General features: G+C 43.3%; 1 protein-coding gene across 17 annotated transcripts in view; it reads left to right on the top strand.

The window, feature by feature from the left end:
- Positions 1 to 22,003, top strand: part of LOC134340710 (doublecortin domain-containing protein 2) — a 167,742-nt gene that overhangs the window by 138,132 nt on the left and 7,607 nt on the right. For 14 of the 17 annotated variants that reach the window (XM_063038254.1, XM_063038265.1, XM_063038174.1 and 11 more), the window contains 3 exons: positions 2,360 to 2,818; positions 13,838 to 13,907; positions 14,559 to 14,621. In XM_063038254.1, the coding sequence (XP_062894324.1) occupies positions 2,360 to 2,818; positions 13,838 to 13,907; positions 14,559 to 14,581 (552 nt within the window). In that variant the 3' untranslated portion in view covers positions 14,582 to 14,621. The remainder of the gene's footprint in view (positions 1 to 2,359; positions 2,819 to 13,837; positions 13,908 to 14,558; positions 14,622 to 22,003) is intronic. The other 3 variants (XR_010016632.1, XM_063038279.1, XM_063038247.1) reach the window with 3 other exon arrangements.

The raw sequence follows: 22,003 nt of genomic DNA, 5'->3' as shown, positions 1-22,003 counted from the left end.
CCCGAATCCTCCAGCAGAATACTTCCGTTATCACCCCACCGGGTGGGTCATTTGGAAGAGCAAGGCTTATACATGGACTGCATGGTGGAAGGCATCAGATGCCGTGCGTTGCTGGACACGGGGTCAACCATGACTATCATCCGACCCGGTGTCCTCCCCAACATGGACCAGCCATCCCCGCCTGGGTGGACAATGGCAGTCCAACTGGTGACAGTGCGGCGATGTGAGGGAAGAGGAGGCTACACATCGCAGTGGGGGAAAACACAGTGGAGCCGGAGATGTGGCTCACCGACATCCGAGAGTCCTGCATCCTTGGTCTGGACCTGCTGTCCAGCTGGAGGGTCCCTGTGGATGTGTTGGAAGCAACACTCTACCTCGGTACTGATGCCGTGGCTCTCTGGCAGGGCATCTCCAGGAAGCAGACCCAATGGGAGCAGCAATACCCACCGGTTTCACAGCAGCCTGTGGCTGTGCAGCGCAGCTGGCAGTGGCCCAACACAACATGGTGGAACCACGGGCAAGTGACGGTGATAGTGCTCCGGGTGACAGCTGGCGATGACCTCCCCACCACGGACCAGCAGCTGTGCAGCGAACAGGTGAACGATCCCAGAGTGGCTGAGTGTGGGACGACGGCCGGAGTGGGCAGAGGCGTCTGCCCTGGACTCAGAGACCAAGGCCCTATACTCGCAGTGGGAACGCTGGAGGTCCACCACGGGTTGCTGTGCAGGCAGTGGCAGTTGTCCAACGGTGACAGACACCTCTTGCAGCTGATGGTCCCCCGGGGGCTCCACGCCATGGTGCCGCAGTCAGTCCACCGGCTGGTGGAGGACGGCCATCTCGGAGTTGCAAAGATGTTGGGCAGGTTGTGTGAACGCTGCTTCGGGCCTGGATACAGGCAGGATGTGGAGCTGTTCGTGCACTGCTGTGACATTTGCACGTCCCAGAAGGGGCTGGGCTGACAGTCTGGGATGACAATGCAACAGTACATGTTGGGGGCTCCAGTATGGGTCTACTGCCCCTCCTGGAAGAAGGGACTATCTCCCAGGCTTGGAAGCCACTGGAAGGGGCTGGGAGAGGTGCTTGACTGCATCTCTGATGTGATATAATCGGGTGAGGTTGCCTGAGCGTAGGAAGGCAGTCGTGCTGCACTGGGACCAGTTGGCACTGTGTCAGCCCTGACCACCACTAACCCAGCGAGGCTGAAGGAAGGAACTGACAGTCCGGGTGCCCTGCCTCTTGCCTCATACAAACAGGTGGCAGTGTAGACGCCCACCAGGACTTTTGAACTTGGTTGTGGATCTGGGGTTGCTGGAGACGGCTGACCCCTTGTGTGGGGGCAGTGTGACACTCTGGGGAGAAGCATGGTTGACAGCCCGCCATGCATTTCTAACAACCAGTACTGTTTATTGTTCTTGTGTTAAAATGGTTTTGTGGGATTATGGTGGGAAGTTCCAGTTCATTTATTGTTACATTTTAGCTTGGGTAATACAGTAATTCATTTGTGTATTTGTGGGTCACCATGACTGTAACCGGGGTGTGCGATGGCCACCTGCCCCATCTGGTGAGACTGGTTAAGTTTACTCTCCGGGTCATGGTTCCCAGTCTGTTTTGTGTTTATCACAATAAAACAGTTGTTGAGTTCCTCGTCAGTCATTATCGACTGAATGCTCGCCACAATATTAAAGAGGGAACCAATAGATAAGTAGATTTTCAGAAGGCTTTCAATAAAGTCCTGCATAGAAAGTTGGGGCTTGCAAGATTTGACTAAGAGACTGACAGCAATAAGTGAAATAAGTAAATCCTTCAGGGTGGGGGGATGTTGCAAATAGTGACTAGTGCAGAATTAAAAGGATTTCTCTTGGCTAAAGGTACATCACGGTAAGTCCACATCAATGTCTGCTGATAATACTGAGATGGGTGGAATTGTGAGTGCAGAGGCATAAGGGGAATGTGAACAAGCAGGTGAGCGGGCAGGGGGATGGCAGGTGGAATTTAAAAATGAAATCTATTAGATTCTCTTCTTTTGTGAACATGACAGAAAAGCAGAGTAATTGTGAAGTTATTTCCATTCACGACCGAGATTGATAAATTTCTGGACATTAAGGGATTCAAGGGATGTGGTGTTACTTAAAAAAACTGGTACTGAGGTGGGAGATCAATCATAGTTCGGATGAATGGCAGAGCAGATTCAAAGTTCCAAATGGTCTATTTCTGTTCCTAATTCACATGTTCTAATGTTGATATCCAGTACAAAGGTAATGAACCTTCGACCAGAATGCTGAAATGATTCCCATGTGAAGACTATGATAACCATGCTATGATTTCTAATTTGGTAAAACGAATATTACTTATTTTACAGGTCCCCGCTGAGATTGTTCATGAGGAAGAAATTCCACCTTATGACAATGATACATTTGCAAATATCCATAAGGATGAAGATCTGCTTCATGGAATGGAAGATTATGGGATGATAAAAGAGCAGTGGAATGATCCAAATGGGTGGACAGGGGATGAAGATGGACTGGTAGAAAATATTCAAGAATACAGTAAATCTAAAGAGGATGGTCTGCCTAATAATACTGATCATAATACCAGAGTATTGGAAAATTCAGATGCACTACCTTCATCAGCAGATGGACTTTATTGTGAACAAGAGGATGCAGGGAATGAAGTCTATCACGCAACCCATGATGACGAAATTCCAGGTGTGGCTTCAGAACAATCTACTCAGAAAGACCCAGTATCACTTAAGTCTGAGAGATGGCACGAACCTGCAGAGAAGCAAGAGCATGTTGATGAAGTTTCAGAGTTAGAAAAGGTTAGCACTGTGAAGGAACTTAATGAGCATCAACTGCATTATCGATATGTGGTAGTTAATTGTTTCAGCGAAGATTGATCTAAAGATGTGAAAATTTTGCTCTATTATTGTTTGTATACCATACAAAGCAGCTGAAAGCAAAACACAGGAAATCCAATTGAATGAAGACCATCATAGATTTATTGCAGTGAAAAGTATGCAGTTTGCTGAGTTAGTTCACTTTTACCTGGGATAGACTAAGAGAGGAATAGTTTAGGAATGTAAAATTGAAAGCCTGTTTGAGCTTCCACATCAAAAAGACAGTCAAACCATGATTAAGGCCAAGAGACAGGATGGTGAGAAAAGGCAGACTTGACTTTACCCTTCCCATGTTATAGGACATAGATTTAATGAACATAGGATCATGACCATAAACACTGAGGCTGATCCTGTGCCAGATTCTGGCTCTTGTCCTGGAAAGACTCAAATAAGCAGCACTGGACTTAATCACAGTGGTGGCATTATCCACTGGGTCGCCAGTGCTTCTGGCTGCTCCAGATACCGTACAACTGGATTCTTTATGGAGTCCAGCAAGCCATCACAGGTTCTAGGCTGGAAAATCTACCAAATAACCATGTCCCAAGGTAAACTCACTGCAAAGAGAGTGACTTCAGGTTGAGAACATCTGTTGACAGATGGTCAGTGGATCTTTTTTATTTGTTTTATTTTACTTTAAATCTCTGTAAATACTTTGTATGTAGACTGCTTGCTTCAGTACACTAATTTCAAAAGAACTTTTTCAGTAATTCACAAAATGCTGGATGATTTCAGCAGATCAAGCATGACTTATGGAAGGAAGCAGACAGCTAATGTTTCAGATCAAGACCTTATCTCAGGAATGGAAAGGAAGAAGGCAGAAGTCAGAGCAGAAGGTTGGGGGAGGAGTTGGAGCAAGAACTGATGTTATGTGGATGCAGGTGAGAGGGGGAAGATAGGTAGGTAGGTGATAGTGAGATTGGGAATGATGTAAGAAACTGGGAGGCGATAGGTGGAAGCGACAAAGGGCTGAAGGAGGTGGAATCTGACGAAAGAGCAGTGGACCAGGGAATAAACGCAAGGAAGTAAAGAAGGGAATTGGAGGGAGGTATGTTAAAATATTACTTACACTTTGTAATAGCTCCCAAGTCCTTTTGAATATGGTGAATGTCACTGACACTCAGTGAGAACTTTGACAGTCGGTGGGTCCCCACTGACTGTCAAAGCCATTCTAGGAGCGTGGCCAGCCACTGGCACTTGGTCCCACTTTGCAGCCCTGTGCCCCACTTTACAGCATTGAGCCATGCCTATGAGCCAAGAAGTAGCTTCCCTGTGGGACAACATGCCCGGAGTCAAGTCGGAAGAGTCAATTGGGCAGATGATGTTGGGGCAGCATAAGAGCTGCCACATTATAAACAGCGCATAATTCATTCTTTAAGCAGACTTTATTTTGCATATATTAAAAGGACTGCTCCCTTTAATAATGGATAATACCAACCTTACATTATGATTTTAGATATAAACTCTGTCTGTTTCTTCATAGAATAACTAGGTTTAATGTAAATAAGCAGCTGATGTTCGGCATGGACTAGGAAGGCTGAAGAGCGTGTTTTCATGCAGTATGACGTGACTCCACAGCAAGGATCATGGTCTACGTTGAAAAAGACTGTTAATTGACAACCCATTGTACTTGGTCATGTAGGAAAGCTATTTTTCTTCCGGGGGTTAGGTGTAAGATGAGGTAGATTCACCTCCTTGTAGGAAAAGGTAGATCATGGGATGAGATATCTACCCTGCTCCTTGACTATCATTTTCTCCTGTTCCTTCCAATTTTCATATAGGTAATTGTAATCATTCTTATTTCCTTTAAGAGTGACTTTCTGATTGGAGACTCATACTCTTTATTCTGAATAATGCTGAGCCAAACTGTAAGGTTGTTACAAAGCATTGTCTCTAGACGGCAATACTTATCAACATTATTGCATAGGCACCTATTTTATGTTTGTAAAGAAGACATATCAAAACTCAAACAAGATAGAAGGATATGGGCAACACTCACAAATTGCTGGAAGAACTCAGCAGGCCAGGTAGCATCTATGGAAAAGAGTAAACATTTGACGCTTCAGGCTGAGACACTTGAGCAGGACTGCCTCCTTGGATTCCCAGCATCTGTAGATTTTCTCTTATTGTGGGCAGTCCTGCTGAAGGGTCTTAGCCTAAAATGTTGAATGTTTACTCTTTTCCATAAATGCTGCCTGGCCTGCTGAGTTCCTCCAGCCTTTTGTGTGTGTTGCGTGGATTTCCATCTGCAGATTTTCCCTTCTTTGTAGAAAGATACGGGCAACCTTAACTCTCCAGGAAAATGCTGCAGTGGAACTTTGCCCCATTGTGTCTGACTCTCTTTCTGCTTGGAATCTTGTTAAATAGGATGCATTCCAAGAAGTACATCTGTTGTATGGAGAGAGTTCATCACAATCAACTGTGGTGTAGGAGGGGACTTCTTGTAGCTTGCCAATATGGGAAGAGAGAAAATTACAAAGAAATACAAGATCACAATAAAATGGGAGCAAGAATAGGCCATCTGGCTCCTTAAGCATAACTACCATTTAATATGATCATGGGTGATGTAGCCCTTACCCTCAAATCCTATCCGTGCTAGTTAGATTCAACACATCAAAGATCTTGGCATGCAGAAGGCAGACCATTGTGTTCATAATCTAGAACAACACACACAAAATGCTGGAGGAACTCAGCAGGTCAGGCTGCATCTATGGAAATGAATAAACAGTCAACGTTTCAGGCCAAAACTAGAAAGGAAGGAGGAAGAAGCCAGAATAAGAAGGTGGAGGAAGGGGAGATATAATAAGGTAGAAGATGCTACATGAAGCCATGTGGATGGGGGGAAGGGGGATGAAGTAAGAAGCTGGGAGTTGATAGGTGGGAAAGGTAAAGACTGGAGAAAATAGAATTTAATAGGAGAGAAGAGTGGACTATGGGAGAAAGGAAAGGACGAGGGGCACCAGGGGGCAATGATGGGCAGGCAAGGAGAAGAGGTAAGGGGGGGGCTGCTAGTGTGGAAAATTGAAGAAAAGGGAAGGGGAGGGGGACAGGTGGCTATGTGAGCACATGTTTGAAGAGTCAGAGAGCAACAGAGATCACAGAGGGGGAGGGATGAGAGACACTCACTGAACTCCCTTTGCAGAGGTTTAAATCTCTTCATGGTAGGCATACCTTGAAGAGACTTTGCAGTGGAATAGCAAAGCATAAACACAAGAGATTCTGCAAATGTTGGAAATCCAGAGCAACACACACAAAATGCTGGAGGAACTTGGCAGGTCAGGCAGCATGCATGGAATGAATAAACAGTTGATTTTTCAGGCCAAGACCCTTCATCGGGACTGGAAAGGAAAGAGAAAGAAGCTAGAATAAGAAGTTGGAGGGAGGGGAAGGAGTACAAGCTAGAAGGTGATAGGTGAAGCCAGGTTGGTGGGGGAAGTGGGGATGAAGTAAGAAGCTGAGAGGTGACAGATGGAAAATGTAAAGGGCTAGGGAAGAAGGAATCTGATCGGAGAGGAGGTTAACCATTTGGAAAGGGAGGGAGGAAGGCAGCAGAAAGAGGTGATAGGCAGGTGAGGAGAAGCGAGGAGGAAGAGACGGGCTAGAATGGGGAATTGAAGAAGATGTAAGGGAAAGGAGTTTTGGCAGCAATTCTGGTTGAGAACGTGGTCGAAGTGTTGGAGAGCAGTGAAAAAGAGTTTCACTGAATTCTTTTCGAAGATGTTGATGCTCATTTTATTCCAGACATACTTAACCACATGAAATTAAATTTACCAGTTGCCTTGGTGGGAATTAAACTTTTATTTCTGGATCAATTGTCCACACCTCTGGAGAGTTGATGAGTAATATAACCATCATATTATTTTGTCCATGAAGTAAATTGTGTCCTACATGGATTCAAATGATATTCCACTCTTTAATATATAATGCACTTGCCAATCAACTGAACAATTTTATTATTTTCAATGTAATTTGAATCTAGTATACAGTGAAGATGTTTGTAGCAGACTTCATGAAGACAGAGACAATGAGATTGATAAGTATATGGCAGATAAATTTGATTGCAATTGTAAGGTTACACAGTTTGAAAGGAAATATGAAAAAGGGAAATGTAATCAAATGGTATACTGTAGTTAAAAGAGAGATGAAGGAATTTTTTTTACATTGAAGGTGGAGGTAGGGCATAAGAATTATATTTTCAATAAAAATAGTTTCATATATCCTGTGCTTTTTAATACTATAGGGTGCTTTTAGTAAATTTCTACACTGTTGCCTCCCACAAACAGCAAAATTATAAATGTTTATCAATAATATTGAGTGTGGGAAACAAATTGGCTAGGATACTTGGCATAATTTCCCTTCCCTGTTGCTCTTCAAAACCATACCCTGATACCATTAACTTCCTTCTGAAGAGTCAACCCTAGGCCACACTTTAACTTCTTCAACAGAAACAAAGCACTCCCTCAATTGGAACTCAGCTCTTTAGAGTGGGATTTCTATCTTTGATTCATGTATAAATTAACCAAATGAGACATAACTGACACCTGTTTAAGTAAAGCATTTCAGAGAGTATAAATAGAAATATTGAGTACTGAATCCAACAAGTTATCAATAACCTTTGTATATGATCTATTATGTCTCAGCTGATGTGTTAAGTGCCTCCACACAGCTCCAATGATATGGATTCAATCCATTTGTGTGGAGATATTCCTGTGACTAGATGGGTTTATCCCTGGTGCTCTGGTTTGCACCCACAGGCCAAAGACATACCGATTGTTTAATTGGTTGTTGTAAATTGCCCCTAGTGTTGAGTTTGTGGTCGGAGAATTGGTTGGGGAGGGAGGGAGTTGATGGGAATGCAAAAGATGTGGGATGAGTATAGAAGAATGATTGGTGGATGGTGTGATGACTTGTTTCTGTGACACCTTGTCCTATCATCAAACAAAAGGCAGTGCTGTTTTGGAGGAGTGATAAATCTTGGTCTGTTGTCTAAGAACCAGCAATTTGGGTGGAATAGACACCTGACCTGCCTCCTTATATAGATTGACAACCACCTATGCAATGATTTGAACAAGAGTTGCAGTTGAGTAAAAAAAGATTCCCCACAAGTGACTCTGTCTCAAGCTAAGCAAATCTAAAAGCACAATACAAATGGTGTTCGTTGTTATCAGATGATGTGGTAACATGTGCATCTCCCTATGCGCTGAATCATTCATCAGGCACACCAAGGTTGCATCTGTAAGGGATTCACATTATATTGTATCCTTCTGAAATTTGTACCCCAAGATTTATACTTAGAATCTGGGACCAGATTCAAAGTAAGCAGATTCCTGCTCAGTTGAAATGCTTAAGGCAAACAGCTCACGAATGTGCCCCATTTCCCACGTCTCAACTACCCAGTGAAGGAGAATGACAGCAGAGCTAGGCCAACTAAAGGAGTTGACAAACTTCTTAAATGATGTCCTGACATTAAGCAAGAATCCTCCGTTAATTGAGACCCAAGTCTTCTCAGTGGTTTGATGGCCACTTCTACTTTATAAATTCCACATTGTCTCGGAGGAAACCACATTAATGTGAAGATGTTCTGAGCCTTCTAGAGAATATTTATGAATTCTTGGAGACAGTTAGCATCACAAGCCTGCATTGAATAGAATGACCTGGTCACTGCTGCTGTACAGGGTTGAAATAATAAAAATAGATCTCTTCAGTTATTCCATGGTAAAACTACTTGAATTTAAACAGAAAACAAAGGAAAAACATGTCAGGCAGTATTTGTGGAGGAAGAAATGGGTCTCAGGTTGATGACTTTTCTAATGAGATTTTTTGTGCTCTTGTTTGAGTGGACATTAAACTTTGATTCAGGTATAAAAGCAGACAGGTGAGGCTTGGCTGACACAGGTTTCCCAAAGGATATGGGGTCTTTGGTTTTATAATTAGATGCACAGTGCACAGAAACATAGAAGTGATAATAAACAAGCTTTAAAACATGCGCTCCATCTGCCAGAAGTGGGATCTCCCAGTGGCCACCTATTTTAATTCCACTTCCCATTCCCATTCTGATATGTCAATCCATGGCCTCCTCTAGTGTCGCGCTGAGGCCACACTCAGGTTGGAGGAACAACACCTTGTATTCCGTCTGGGTAGCCTCCAATCTGACGGAATGAACATCGATTTCTCAAACTTTTGGTAATGCAGCACGCACCCCACCCCCTCAATATTTCACTATTCCCCATCCCCTTTTCCCTCTCTCACCTTATCTCCTTGGCCGCCCAACTCCACTCTCTGGTGCTCCTCCCCCACTTTTCTTTCTTCCATGGCCTTTTGTTCTCTCCTATTGGATCCCCCTTCTCCAGCCCTGAATCTCCTTCACCAATCAACTTCCCAGCTCTTTACTTCATCCCTCCCCCTCCCAGTTTCAGCTGTCACCTTGTGTATCTCTCTCCCTCCCCCACGTTTTAAATCTACTCCTCATCTTTTTTTCTCCAGTCCTGCTGAAGGGTCTTGGCCCGAAATGTCGACTGTACTTTTATCTATAGATGTTGCCTGGCCTGCTGGGTTCCTCCAGCATTTTGTGTGTGTTGCTTGGATTTTCAGCATCTGTAGATTTTCTCGTTTTTGAAACTTTATAACATTTTCACCACCTGACAAAATGACGAAAGATGCAGCCTTTGCTAATTTACAAGTTATCAAGACAGGATCATTTCAGTAAATTAAAACAGATTAAGTTTTAGCACATAAAAACAAAGAGGCCAAGGTATGTTCAGAATGGTGTGTCAATCTCATTCAGGGTGAGCTGTAGGCAAACACAGTGGAGAATTGCATATACATAACTCCACCGTGCAAATGGTTGTTCGTCCAAATGAAGAGATCTATTTTTAAGTGAGAAATGGACATATGAAGACTAGGTGCAATATGATAATTCTGAAATTATGACCTATCCTGATAGTCATCTTCCTGTAAGGAATCTTGGGAATTTGCCTCAACATGTTTTGCTGTAAGGGAGGACATCTTGGTATAAAGTGAATCCTGGTCGACAGACTGAGAGCAAGGAGGAATAAAAGACATTTTGTTGAATGGTGAGTGCTGGGCTGTGACAGCAGAAGTCTTTTTTTCGGCTCCATAGCCTATGTCTCTATTTACATAATGTGGAGGAGGGGTTTAGTGCAAGCTCTTCGACATCTTTGCATTGGTGTCAGTTGATATAAATTTTAGAAAATTGCATTTTAAGTAGATTTATATGGTAATGTTTAAAGTTACCCAAACAGGAATGAAAACGTCACTGTTTTTCAGCGTAAACTCGTGGAGACAACATTGATCTGGTAATTTCAAGACGCCATGATTAGTGACCCATTAAAAAAACATTGTCAGCCTTTTTCTTCGAGCAACACTATAATTTTAAATTCTGCATTCTGAATTTTCTGATCAATGAACAGTAACCACTTATTATAGAAGCATTTAGCACTCAGCAGAGTGCTATATTTCTAGCAAGTGTATAATAACAAATTCAATGTGCACACTCACACTGTGCATTTGCAATGGATTATTATGAAATGCCTAATGAGGAGCCAGGCACTGAGCAAAGTCTGCAAGGAAATTAGAAATTGATGGTGCTATTGAGCATGTTGCTTTAAAAGTGTGGGTGGGGGGGGGTGGGGTACAAATCTGCAAAGTGGTGATCATTGGGAAGCAATCTTCATGCCTCTGCCATTGTGACAATGGCAGAGGCATGAAATGGAGGGAAGATGAGCAGTAGTGATCTAGAATCAGAGGAGTATAAGACACAAGCTTGCACGTGGACTGATGAAAGTTGCAAAGGTTAGGTTGTAACAAGAGTGAGAGTTTTCAGATTGTTTGGCAGATGGTGAGTCAACAATGTTTAGTGAGAATTGAAATGATAGTTGATTAGGACAGCAAGGACAGTTTGTAATTTTGCAATGGGCAAGTTTTAAACCTTTAGCAATCAAGCAAGAGCATGAATTATTATATATTTTGTGCTTTGGAATAGAATCCTTGGTTATAGTGGAACCGCCTCTGCTCAGTGTACAGGGAAAGAAGAGAGATGATCAAATCTTGTGTTATTAAACCTTGCCAGTCTTACCTTTGCTAAAAGACAGATCTCACTTTTATGTCCAAACAGTAATTGGAAGAACTTCCCATTTGGGACTGAACCAGAAGGAACTGGGAGAATTGTCAGCCAGTATTTATAACAGATGATATCAACATGCCATTGATCTCCTATCTTTTAATGTTTTATCTATGCACCAACATATTTGCATTTAAAAAGAAGCACTGTTATTGTGAAGTATGTTTCCCCATATGTGACCACATAATAGCTTCCCCATTTAGAAATACTTTGGGTAAAATAATAACAGTCTGAAGGTTCTACATAGCTGAATCAAACTCTCAAGAGTAAACTGCAGCGATTCCAGCCAGTCACTGTAGTCTGTTTATTTTTATTTCTCCAATTTTCTCCACTGATCTCATAAAAGTTTTGATTTCTTTTGGGCTCCTTGCCCAATTTCTCTCTCTAGTTCCTCATCCACTTGATCAACTAAGTCATACATGGGTTATGATAGCAAAGCTTGATCCTGTTCTCACACAATCAGCTGGAAGAACTCAGTGGGTTGAGCAGCATGCGTGGAAGGATAAAATATTTTGGGGCAAAATGCTGCACCAAGTTTATGAGTGGAGAGGTGAGGTGGCCAACATAGAGAGAAGGGAAATGGCAAGAAAGGATTCCAAGGTATTTTCAACACTATTATCCCTCATAACTAATCACTAAGCTGCAAGATCTGAACCTCAGTACTTCCCTGTGCAACTGGATCCTCATTCTCCTCATTGGCATCACTAGATCCTCAACTTTCCAGTTAGTACGGATTGGCAACAACTCCAAACTCTCCATCAGCACAGGTTCAGTGCCGGGCTGTGTGCTTAGTCCTCTGCTCTACTCTCTTTGTTCCTATGATTATGTGGCTAAGTACAGCTCCAATACTTTATTTAAGTTTGTGGTAACACCACTGTTGTTGGCAGAATCAAAGGTAGCGAAGGATTGGCATGTAGGAGGGAGGTTGTAAATATGATGCAATGGTGCTTCAACAGCATCCTCTCACTCAACATCAGCAAAACCAAGAGCTGTTTATCAACCCCAGCTGTAGGAAGGAAGGTGTAGAAAGTCAGTAGCTTTAAATACATTGGTGTCAACATATCAGAGGATCTGCCCAGGGACCAGTGCATATGTGCCATCAGAAAGAAGGCTTGAGAGCTCCTATACCTGCTTAGAAGTTCGCGCTCATTCGGCATGTCACCAAAAAACTTTGACAAATGTCTGTAGATGCACAGTAAAGAGCATCTTATTTCGTTGTATTGCAGCCTGGTATGGAAACACCATGCCCAGGAACAGAAAAGCCTACAGAAGTTGTGGATGCAGCCCAGTCCATCATAGACAAAGCTCTCCCCACTACTAAGTACATTTATATAGAGCTCTGCCACAGGAAACCAGTATCCATAATCAAAGGCCTCCACTAACCCGGCCATATAAGGTAGCAGATATAGCACACTTGGGTTCCACACCACCAGGTTCAGGAACAGTTATTACCCTACAAACATCAGGCACCTGAAATGGCATGGATAACTTCATTTACCACTAGTCTGAGCTAATCTTAATATCTACAGACTCACTTTCAAAGACTCTTCACAATACAGTTTCACAATATTATTTTAACCTACACAGTTTGTCATTTTTGACACATTACACATTTGTCAGTCTTTGTCGATTGTATTTCTTCTTTCTCTGTAAATGGCAACAAGAAAATGAACCCCAAAGAATATATATATATATGGTGCCTACAATTTTTGTGTAGTACATGTAAGTTTATGTATTGCACTGTACTCCTGCAAAAAAAAAATACAAATTTCACTGCAGAGGTAGGTAATGATAAACCTGGCTCTAATATGGGTCTCTATTTTGGATTGAGAGTGGGGAGGAGGCTGGAAGAGTGGAATAATGGTTGGAAAATGGCAAAGGGGGAGCAGAGGGAGCAGGCAGCACCAGAGTGACATTCTGTAATGATCAATAAACCAATTGTTTGGAACCAAATGACCTTGCCTGGTGTCTCAGGGCCAGGTGAGTCTGCAACCCCTACCACTCCTGGCACTCCTTTTCTGCCACCTTTCCTACTCTCCTCCCATGGCACTCCACCCTTGCCATTTCCATTTGCCTTGAAGATTGGAGACAACTACTGGAGTTTCATGTGTCTCTATTGACCCTGCTCTCATCTGATTTCTATATGAAGAAAATAATCAAATGCAGGAGTCATGGCTGATTTATTTTCCCTCTCAACATTGTGCCCGATAGTGTGCTACCATTTCTATTCCAGCAAGAGCTTCTCATTAGGTGCATCCCAGCAACTGAACCCAATATTTTCTTTTTCCTGTTGGTGTCAATAGTTGCCAGATTCTCTTTCTTACTTTTCTCAGTCCTTACTGATCTTTATTCTTCTCCTTAAGCACCTCTTTTGTGGCTGGATTTACAGTATTTATTAAAGATATTTAATTTAAAATTTGTCCTTTAATATTGCTTCTCATTATTATTATTTTTTTAAACATTATCATTTTGGAAGTAAAAGTGTTTTACCTATTAGTTTTGCCCAAAGATTTAATTATGTCCCTTTTCCCTGATTATAAAGTTTGTTATCTTGGTTATCTGCTTTAAATACTAGATAAAACATTTATTTAGAAACAAGCTATGAAACGTTTTCTTCTAAAGAAAGCCTGTGGGGGAAAAAAACATTCTATTCATGCTTACTGCTTTACTATTTCTCTCTAGGACATCAGAACCTACAGTATATGTTTGGTGGTTGGATAGGACAATGACACTTCTAGTTGTGCTAGAGGTGTCATTTAAGGAAATTGGAAGAATTGGCTGAAAGATCATGGTTTACATTTCAGGTATCAAGGGGACAGGAGAAATTCAGAAAACTGTTTGGATTTCATTTAAGGAGGTCAGCAAAGTTCAAGGGTAGGTTTTTTAGGTGCATAGACCTGGTAAGATTTAGTACTTCACAAAAACAAGATGACAGTTTGTCTAGATTTGGATTTATGTGGGGAATCATCAAGTAAAATATAACATTTAACTGGAACCATTTTGTAATGCCTACCATTGATTTAAATCACTTGATGGACCTCAATGATACACATCAATTGGTTTAACATACACTCACAATAGTCCATGAAGTTACTTACTGAGGAAAAAATTATACTTGAATATTCATCTACAAAGACCGGTTCAGCATGTACAGTAACAAGCTTGAAATTTAGGAAAGTGTATCAAGTGCTGCATTTTTGCTGTCCTCTATTCCTTGCATGTTATAAGGCTGTAAATGAGCTAGTAACACAGTGTTTACAAAGACAAATTATCAATAATGTGTAAAATGATATGCTTTATACACATCCGCCAGCCACAGTTTTTTGGACACAACATTGGATATTGCTCACCATTAATCTCAGGCTATTAGCAAAAATTAGCATTCTTTTGTCAAATTAAATCTTTAATGTACTCGTAAGAAAGAAAATTACTAGAAATTTACTGATTGTAAAATATACGTATTAATCTGTTGTACATTCTTATGCGTATGTATTAAAGTGACTCTGTGCTCTTACATTTTTCCAGATGGTTATGAAAATAACAAATGAGGACTGTGGCCTGTGCTCCAGACCCTAACTGAATGATACGGTAAATCAGGATATTCTGTGGATGATATTTCTTAACCAACAATTTATAAGTAATGGATGGTTTGCTAATTATTTTTAATATATTTAATTCACCTTATTTTTAAATCACCTTTTTAAAATATACTTTGAGGTGATATAAAAACTGGTAGCATTGCGGAGAGCGTGGGAACTTATCAAGGGATGCAGTAGCATATAGATCCAATGGCGAGCTGGGTGTAACACTCACCAATGAAAGTTAATCCTAATGAATGTGATGTCCATTTTGGGCAGTCAGGTAGGATTAGGACATGTATAGGAACCATAAGACATAGGAGCAGAATTCCAGCATGGCAGATTTACTATCCCTTTCAAGCTCATTTTAGAACATAGAACATAGAATAGTACAGCACAGTACAGGCCCTTCAGCCCACAATGTTGTGCCGACCCTCAAACCCTGCCTCCCATATAAGCCCCCACCTTAAATTCCTCCATATACCTGTCTAGTAGTCTCTTAAACTTCACTAGTGTATCTGCCTCCACCACTGACTCAGGCAGTGCATTCCACGCACCAACCACTCTCTGAGTGAAAAACCTTCCTCTAATATCCCCCTTGAACTTCCCACCCCTTACCTTAAAGCCATGTCCTCTTGTATTGAGCAGTGGTGCCCTGGGAAAGAGGCGCTGGCTAGCCACTCTATCTATTCTTCTTATTATCTTGTACACTTCTATCATGTCTCCTCTCATCCTCCTTCTCTACAAAGAGTGAAAGCCCTAGCTCCCTTAATCTCTGATCATAATGCATACTTTCTAAACCAGGCAGCATCCTGGTAAATCTCCTCTGTGCCCTTTCCAATGCTTCCACATCCTTCCTATAGTGAGGTGACCAGAACTGGACACAGTACTCCAAGTGTGGCCTAACCAGAGTTTTATAGAGATGCATCATTACATCGCGACTCTTAAACTCTATCCCTCGACTTATGAAAGCTAACACCCCATAAGCTTTCTTAACTACCCTATCCACCTGTGAGGCAACTTTCAGGGATCTGTGGACATGTACCCCCAGATCCCTCTGCTCCTCCACACTACCAAGTATCCTGCCATTTACTTTGTACTCTGCCTTGGAGTTTGTCCTTCCAAAGTGTACCACCTCACACTTCTCCGGGTTGAACTCCATCTGCCACTTCTCAGCCCACTTCTGCATCCTATCAATATCTCTCTGCAATCTTTGACAATCCTCTACACTATCTAAAACACCACCAACCTTTGTGTCGTCTGCAAACTTGCCAACCCACTGTTCTACCCCCACAACCAGGTCGTTAATAAAAATCAGGAAAAGTAGAGGTCCCAGAACAGATCCTTGTGGGACACCACTAGTCACAATCCTCCAATCTGAATGTACTCCCTCGACCACCACCCTCTGCCTTCTGCAGGCAAGCCAATTCTGAATCCACTTGGCCAAACTTCCCTGGATCCCATGCCTTCTAACTTTCTGCATAAGCCTACTGTGTGGAACCTAGTCAAATGCTTTACTAAAATCCATATAGATCACATCCACTGCACTACCCTCATCTATATGCCTGGTCACCTCCTCAAAGAACTCTATCAGGCTTGTTAGACACGATCTGCCCTTCACAAAGCCATGCTGATGGTCCCTGATCAGACCATGATTCTCTAAATGCCTATAGATCCTATCCCTAAGAATCTTTTCCAACAGTTTTCCCACCACAGACGTAAGGCTCACTGGTCTATAATTACCCGGACTGTCCCTACTACCTTTTTTGAACAAGGGGACAACATTCGCCTCCCTCCAATCCTCCGGTACCATTCCTGTGGACAACGAGGACATAAAGATCCTAGCCAGAGGCTCAGCAATCTCTTCTCTCGCCTCGTGGAGCAGCCTGGGGAATGTTCCGTCAGGCCCCGGGGACTTATCTGTCCTAATGTATTTTAACAACTCCAACACCTCCTCTCTCTTAATATCAACATGCTCCAGAACATCAGCCTCACTCGTATTGTCCTCACCATCATCAAGTTCCCTCTCATTGGTGAATACAATAGACAAGAGACAATAGACAATAGGTGCAGGAGTAGGCCATTCAGCCCTTCGAGTCAGCACCGCCATTCACTGTGATCATGGCTGATCATCCACTATCAGTATCCAGTTCCTGCCTTATCCCCATAACCTTTGCTTCCGCTATCTTTAAGAGCTCTATCCATCTCTTTCTTGAAAGCATCCAGAGACTTGTCCTCCACAGCCCTCTGGGGCAGAGCATTCCATATATCCACCACTCTCTGGGTGAAAAAGTTTTTCCTCAACTCCGTTCTAAATGGCCTACCCCTAATTCTTAAACTGTGGCCTCTGGTTCTGGACTCACCCATCAGCGGGAACATGCTTCCTGCCTGCAGCGTGTCCAATTCCTTAATAATCTTATATGTTTCAATAAGATTCCCTCAGCCTTCTAAATTCCAGAGTATACAAGCCCAGTCGCTCCAAACTTTCGACATATGACAGTCCCGCCATCCCGGGAATTAACCTTGTGAACCTACGCTGCACTCCCTCAATAGCAAGAATGTCCTTCCTCAAATTTGGAGACCAAAACTGCACACAGTACTCCAGGTGTGGTCTCACCAGGGCCCTGTACAGCTGCAGAGGGACCTCTTTGCTTTTATACTCAATTCCCCTTGTTATGAAGGCCAGCATGCCATTAGCTTTTTTCACTGCCTGCTGTACTTGCATGCTTGCTTTCAGTGACTGATGTACAAGAACACCTAGATCTCATTGTGCTTCCCCTTTTCCTAACTTGACTCCATTTAGTTAATAATCTGCCTTCCCATTCTTACCACCAAAGTGGATAACCTCACATTTATCCACATTAAACTGCATCTGCCATGCATCTGCCCACTCACCCAGCCTGTCCAAGTCACCCTGTATTCTCATAACATCCTCCTCACATTTCACACTGCCTCCCAGCTTTGTGGCATCGGCAAATTTGCTAATGTTACTTTTAATTCCCTCATCTAAATCATTAATATATATTGTAAACAGCTGCGGTCCCAGCACTGAAGCCAGCGGTACCCCACTGGTCACCGTCTGCCATTCCGAAAGGGACCCGTTAATCGCTACTCTTTGTTTTCTGTCAGCCAGCCAATTTTCAATCCATGTCAGTACTCTGTCCCCAATACCATGTGCCCTAATTTTGCCCACTAATCTCCTATGTGGGACTTTATCAAAGGCTTTCTGAAAGTCCAGGTACACTACATCCACTGGCTCTCCCTTGTCCATTTTCATAGTTACATCCTCAAAAAATTCCAGAAGATTAGTCAAGCACGATATCCCCTTCGTAAATCCATGCTGACTTGGACCAATCCTGTTACTACTATCCAGATATGTCGTAATTTCATCTTTTATAATTGACTCCAGCATCTTTCCCACCACTGACGTCAGGCTAACCGGTCTATAATTCCCTGTTTTCTCTCTTCCTTCCTTCTTGAAGAGAGGGAAAACATTAGTCACCCTCCAATCCACAGGAACTGATCCTGAATCTATAGAACATTGGAAAATGATTACCAATGTGTCCACGATTTCTAAAGCCACCTCCTTAAGTACCCTGGGATGCAGACCATCAGGTCCCGGGGACTTCAGACCCAATAGCCTATCCAACACCAATTCCTGCCTAATATAAATTTCCTTCAATTCATCCATTATCCTAGGTCTTTTGACCAGTATTACATCTGGGAGATTGTTTGTGTCTTCCCTAGTGAAGAAAGATCCAAAGTACCTGTTCAACTCGTCTGCCATTTCCTTGTTCCCCATAATAAATTCACCCGCTTCTGTCTTCAAGGGCCCAATTTTGGTCTTAATTAATTTTTTCCTTTTCACATACCTAAAGAAGCTTTTACTATCCTCCTTTATATTCTTGGCTAGTTTACCTTCGTACCTCATTTTTTCTCTACGTATTGCCTTTTTAGTTACCTTCTGTCGCTCTTTAAAAGTTTCCCAATCCAACTTTTGCCAGCTCCTCCCTCATAGCACCATAGTTCCTTTTGTTCAACTGTAATACTGACACTTCCGAGTTTCCCTTCTCCCTCTCAAATTGTAGATTAAACCTTAGCATATTATGGTCACTACCTCCTAATGGCTCCTTTACCTCGAGGTCCCTGATCAAATCCGGTTCATTGCACAATACTAAATCTAGAATTGTGTTCTCTCTGGTAGGCTCCAGTACAAGCTGTTCTAAGAATCCATCTCGGAGGGACTCCACAAACTCCCTTTCTTGGGGTCCAGCACCAACCTGATTCCTCCAGTCTACCTGCATGTTGAAGTCCCCCATAACAACTGTAGCATTACCTTTGCGACATGCCAATTTTAACTCTTGATTCAACTTACACCCTACATCCAGACTACTGTTTGGGGGCCTGTAGATAACTCCCATTAGGGTCTTTCTACCCTTAGAATTTCTCAGTTCTATCCATACTGACTCCACGTCTTCTGATTTTATGTCCCCCCCTCGCAAGGGACTGAATATCATTCCTCACCAACAGAGCCACCCCACCCCCTCTGCCCATCAGTCTGTCCTTTCGATAGGATGTATACCCTTGAATATTCATTTCCCAGGCCCTGTCCACTTGAAGCCATGTCTCTGTTATTCCCACAACATCATACTTACCAATTTCCAACTGTGCCTCAGTTTCCAACTGAATACCAAAGAGAAGTATTCATTGAGGACCTCGCTCACTTCCACAGCCTCCAGGCACATCTTCCCACCTTTATCTCTAATCGGTCCTACCTTCACTCCTGTCATCCTTTTTTTCTTCACATAATTGAAGAATGCCTTGGGGTTTTCCTTTACTCCACTCACCAATGCCTTCTCATGCCCCCTTCTTGCTCTTCTCAGCCCCTTCTTAAGCTCTTTTCTTGCTTCCCTATATTCCTCAATAGACCCATCTGATCCTTGCTTCCTAAACATCATATATGCTGCCTTCTTCCACCTGACTAGATTTTCCACCTCACTTGTCACCCATGGTTCCTTCACCCTACCATTCTTTATCTTCCTCACTGGGACAAATTTATCCCTAACTTCCCGCAAGAGATCTCTAAACATCAACCACGTGTCCATAGTACATTTCCCTGCAAAAACATCATCCCAATTCACACCCGCAAGTTCTAGCCTTATAGCCTCATAATTTGCCTTTCCCCAATTAAAAATTTTCCTGTCCTCTCTGATTCTATCCTTTTCCATGATAATGCTAAAGGCTAGGGAGCGGTGGTCACTGTCCCCCAGATGCTCATCCACTGAGAGATCTGTGACCTGACCCAGTTTATTACCTAGTACTAGACCTAGTATGGCATCCCCCCGGTCAGCCTGTCCACATACTGTGACAGGAATCCGTCCTGGGCACACTTAACAAACTCTGCCCCATCTAAACCCTTGGAACTAATCAGGTGCCAATCAATATTAGGGAAGTTAAAGTCACCCATGATAACAACCCTGTTATTTTTGCACCTTTCCAAAATCTGCCTCCCAATCTGCTCCTCTGTATCTCTACTGCTACCAGGGGGCCTATAGAATACCCCCAGTAGAGTAACTGCTCCCTTCCTGTTCCTGACTTCCACCCATATTGACTCAAAAGAGGATCCTGCTACATTACCCACCCTTTCTGTAGCTGTAATAGTATCCCTGACCAGTAATGTCACCCCTCCTCCCCTTCTTCCGCCCTCTCTATCCCTTTTAAAGCACTGAAATCCAGGAATATTGAGAATCCATTCCTGCCCTGGTGCCAGCCAAGTCTCTGTAATGGCCACTACATCATAATTCCATGTATGTATCCAAGCTGTCAGTTCATCACCTTTGTTCCTGATGCTTCTTGCATTGAGGTACACACATTTCAGCCCTTCTACCTTACTGTCTTTACACCGTTTATTCTGCTTCTCTTTCCTCAAAGCCTGTCTGTATGTTAGATCTGGCTTTACTCCATGCACTTCTTTCACTGCTCTATCGCTCTGGGTCCCATCCCCCTCGCAAATTAGTTTAAACCCTCCCGAACCATGCTAGCAAACCTACCTGCAAGGATATTGATCCCCCTCGAGTTCAAGTGCAACCCATCCAATCTGTACAGGTCCCACCTTCCCCAGAAGAGATCCCAATGATCTAAAAATCTAAAACTCTGCTCCCTGCACCAACTTCTCAGCCACGCATTCAACTGCCATCTCCTCCAATTCTTACCATCACTGTCACGTAGCACTGGCAGCAATCCTGAGAATGCCACCCTTGAGGTCCTGTTCTTCAGCCTTCTGCCTAGTTCTCGAAACTCACACTTTAGGACCTCATCCCTCTTCCTGCCTATGTCGTTGGTCCCTACATGTATCACGACTTCTGGTTGCTTTCCCTCACATACCAGGATGTCGTGCACCCGGTCAGAGACATCCTGGACCCTGGCACCCAGGAGGCAACAAACCATGCGGGTGTCCTTCTCACGTCCACAAAATCTCCTGTCTGCTCCCCTGACTATAGAGTCTCCAATGTCTGCATCCCACCCTTCTGCACCACAGGGTCAGACTCAGTGCCGGAGGCCTTGCCACCGTGGCTCACACCTGGTCGGTCATCCCCGCCAACAGTATCCAGGATGGTAAACTTATTATTCAGGGGAATGGCTACAGGGGTGCTCTGCACTACCTGTCTGCTCACCTTCACTTTCCCCCCTCTGACTGTCACCCAACGACCTGCTTCCGACAGCCTAGGTGTGACTACCTCCCTGTAGCTCTCATCTATGACTGCCTCATTCTCCCTTATGAGTCGAAGGTCATCCAGCTGCTGCTCCAGATTTCTTACACAGTCTTCCAGATCGCCCAGCCGTATGCACTTCTGGCAGATGTGACTCTGCAGGAGAGGGGAGATCCCCCAAGACTGCCACATCTCACATGAGAGGCTCATCACTGTCTCAGGAGACATTGTAAAAACTAACTGCGAGCTAGCTTGTCCTCCGCCTCTTCCCGTCGAAGCCTCTCAAGTCAAAGCCTCAAAGCTCCACTCCTTCACTGGCCCACTCACACATTTTCCTGCCTTTTCCCTGCAACCTCTGGTGTCCTTACCAATCAAGAACCTATCAACCTCCACTCTAAATATACTTAAATGACTTGTCCTCCACAGCCATCAGTGGCAATGAATTCTGCAGATTTGCCATTCTGGCTAAAGAAATTCCACCTCATCCCTGTTCTGGAAAGATGTTCTTCCATTTTGAGGCTGTGCGTTCTGGTCCTAGACTTCCGCATTGTAGGAAACATCTTTGTCACATCCTCTCTATTTAGGTCTTTCAATATTCAATAGGTTTCAATGAGATTCCCCCTCATTCTCCTAAACTCCAGTAACTGGTTGGTGGCAAGGAATGTTGATGAACAGAGACGTT

The sequence above is a fragment of the Mobula hypostoma genome, chromosome 2 (assembly GCF_963921235.1).
Source record: "Mobula hypostoma chromosome 2, sMobHyp1.1, whole genome shotgun sequence".
In the NCBI taxonomy this organism is placed as follows: domain Eukaryota; kingdom Metazoa; phylum Chordata; class Chondrichthyes; order Myliobatiformes; family Myliobatidae; genus Mobula; species Mobula hypostoma.
Note: the sequence above shows the minus strand (reverse complement) of the source record. Positions and strands in the feature narration are given on the sequence as shown.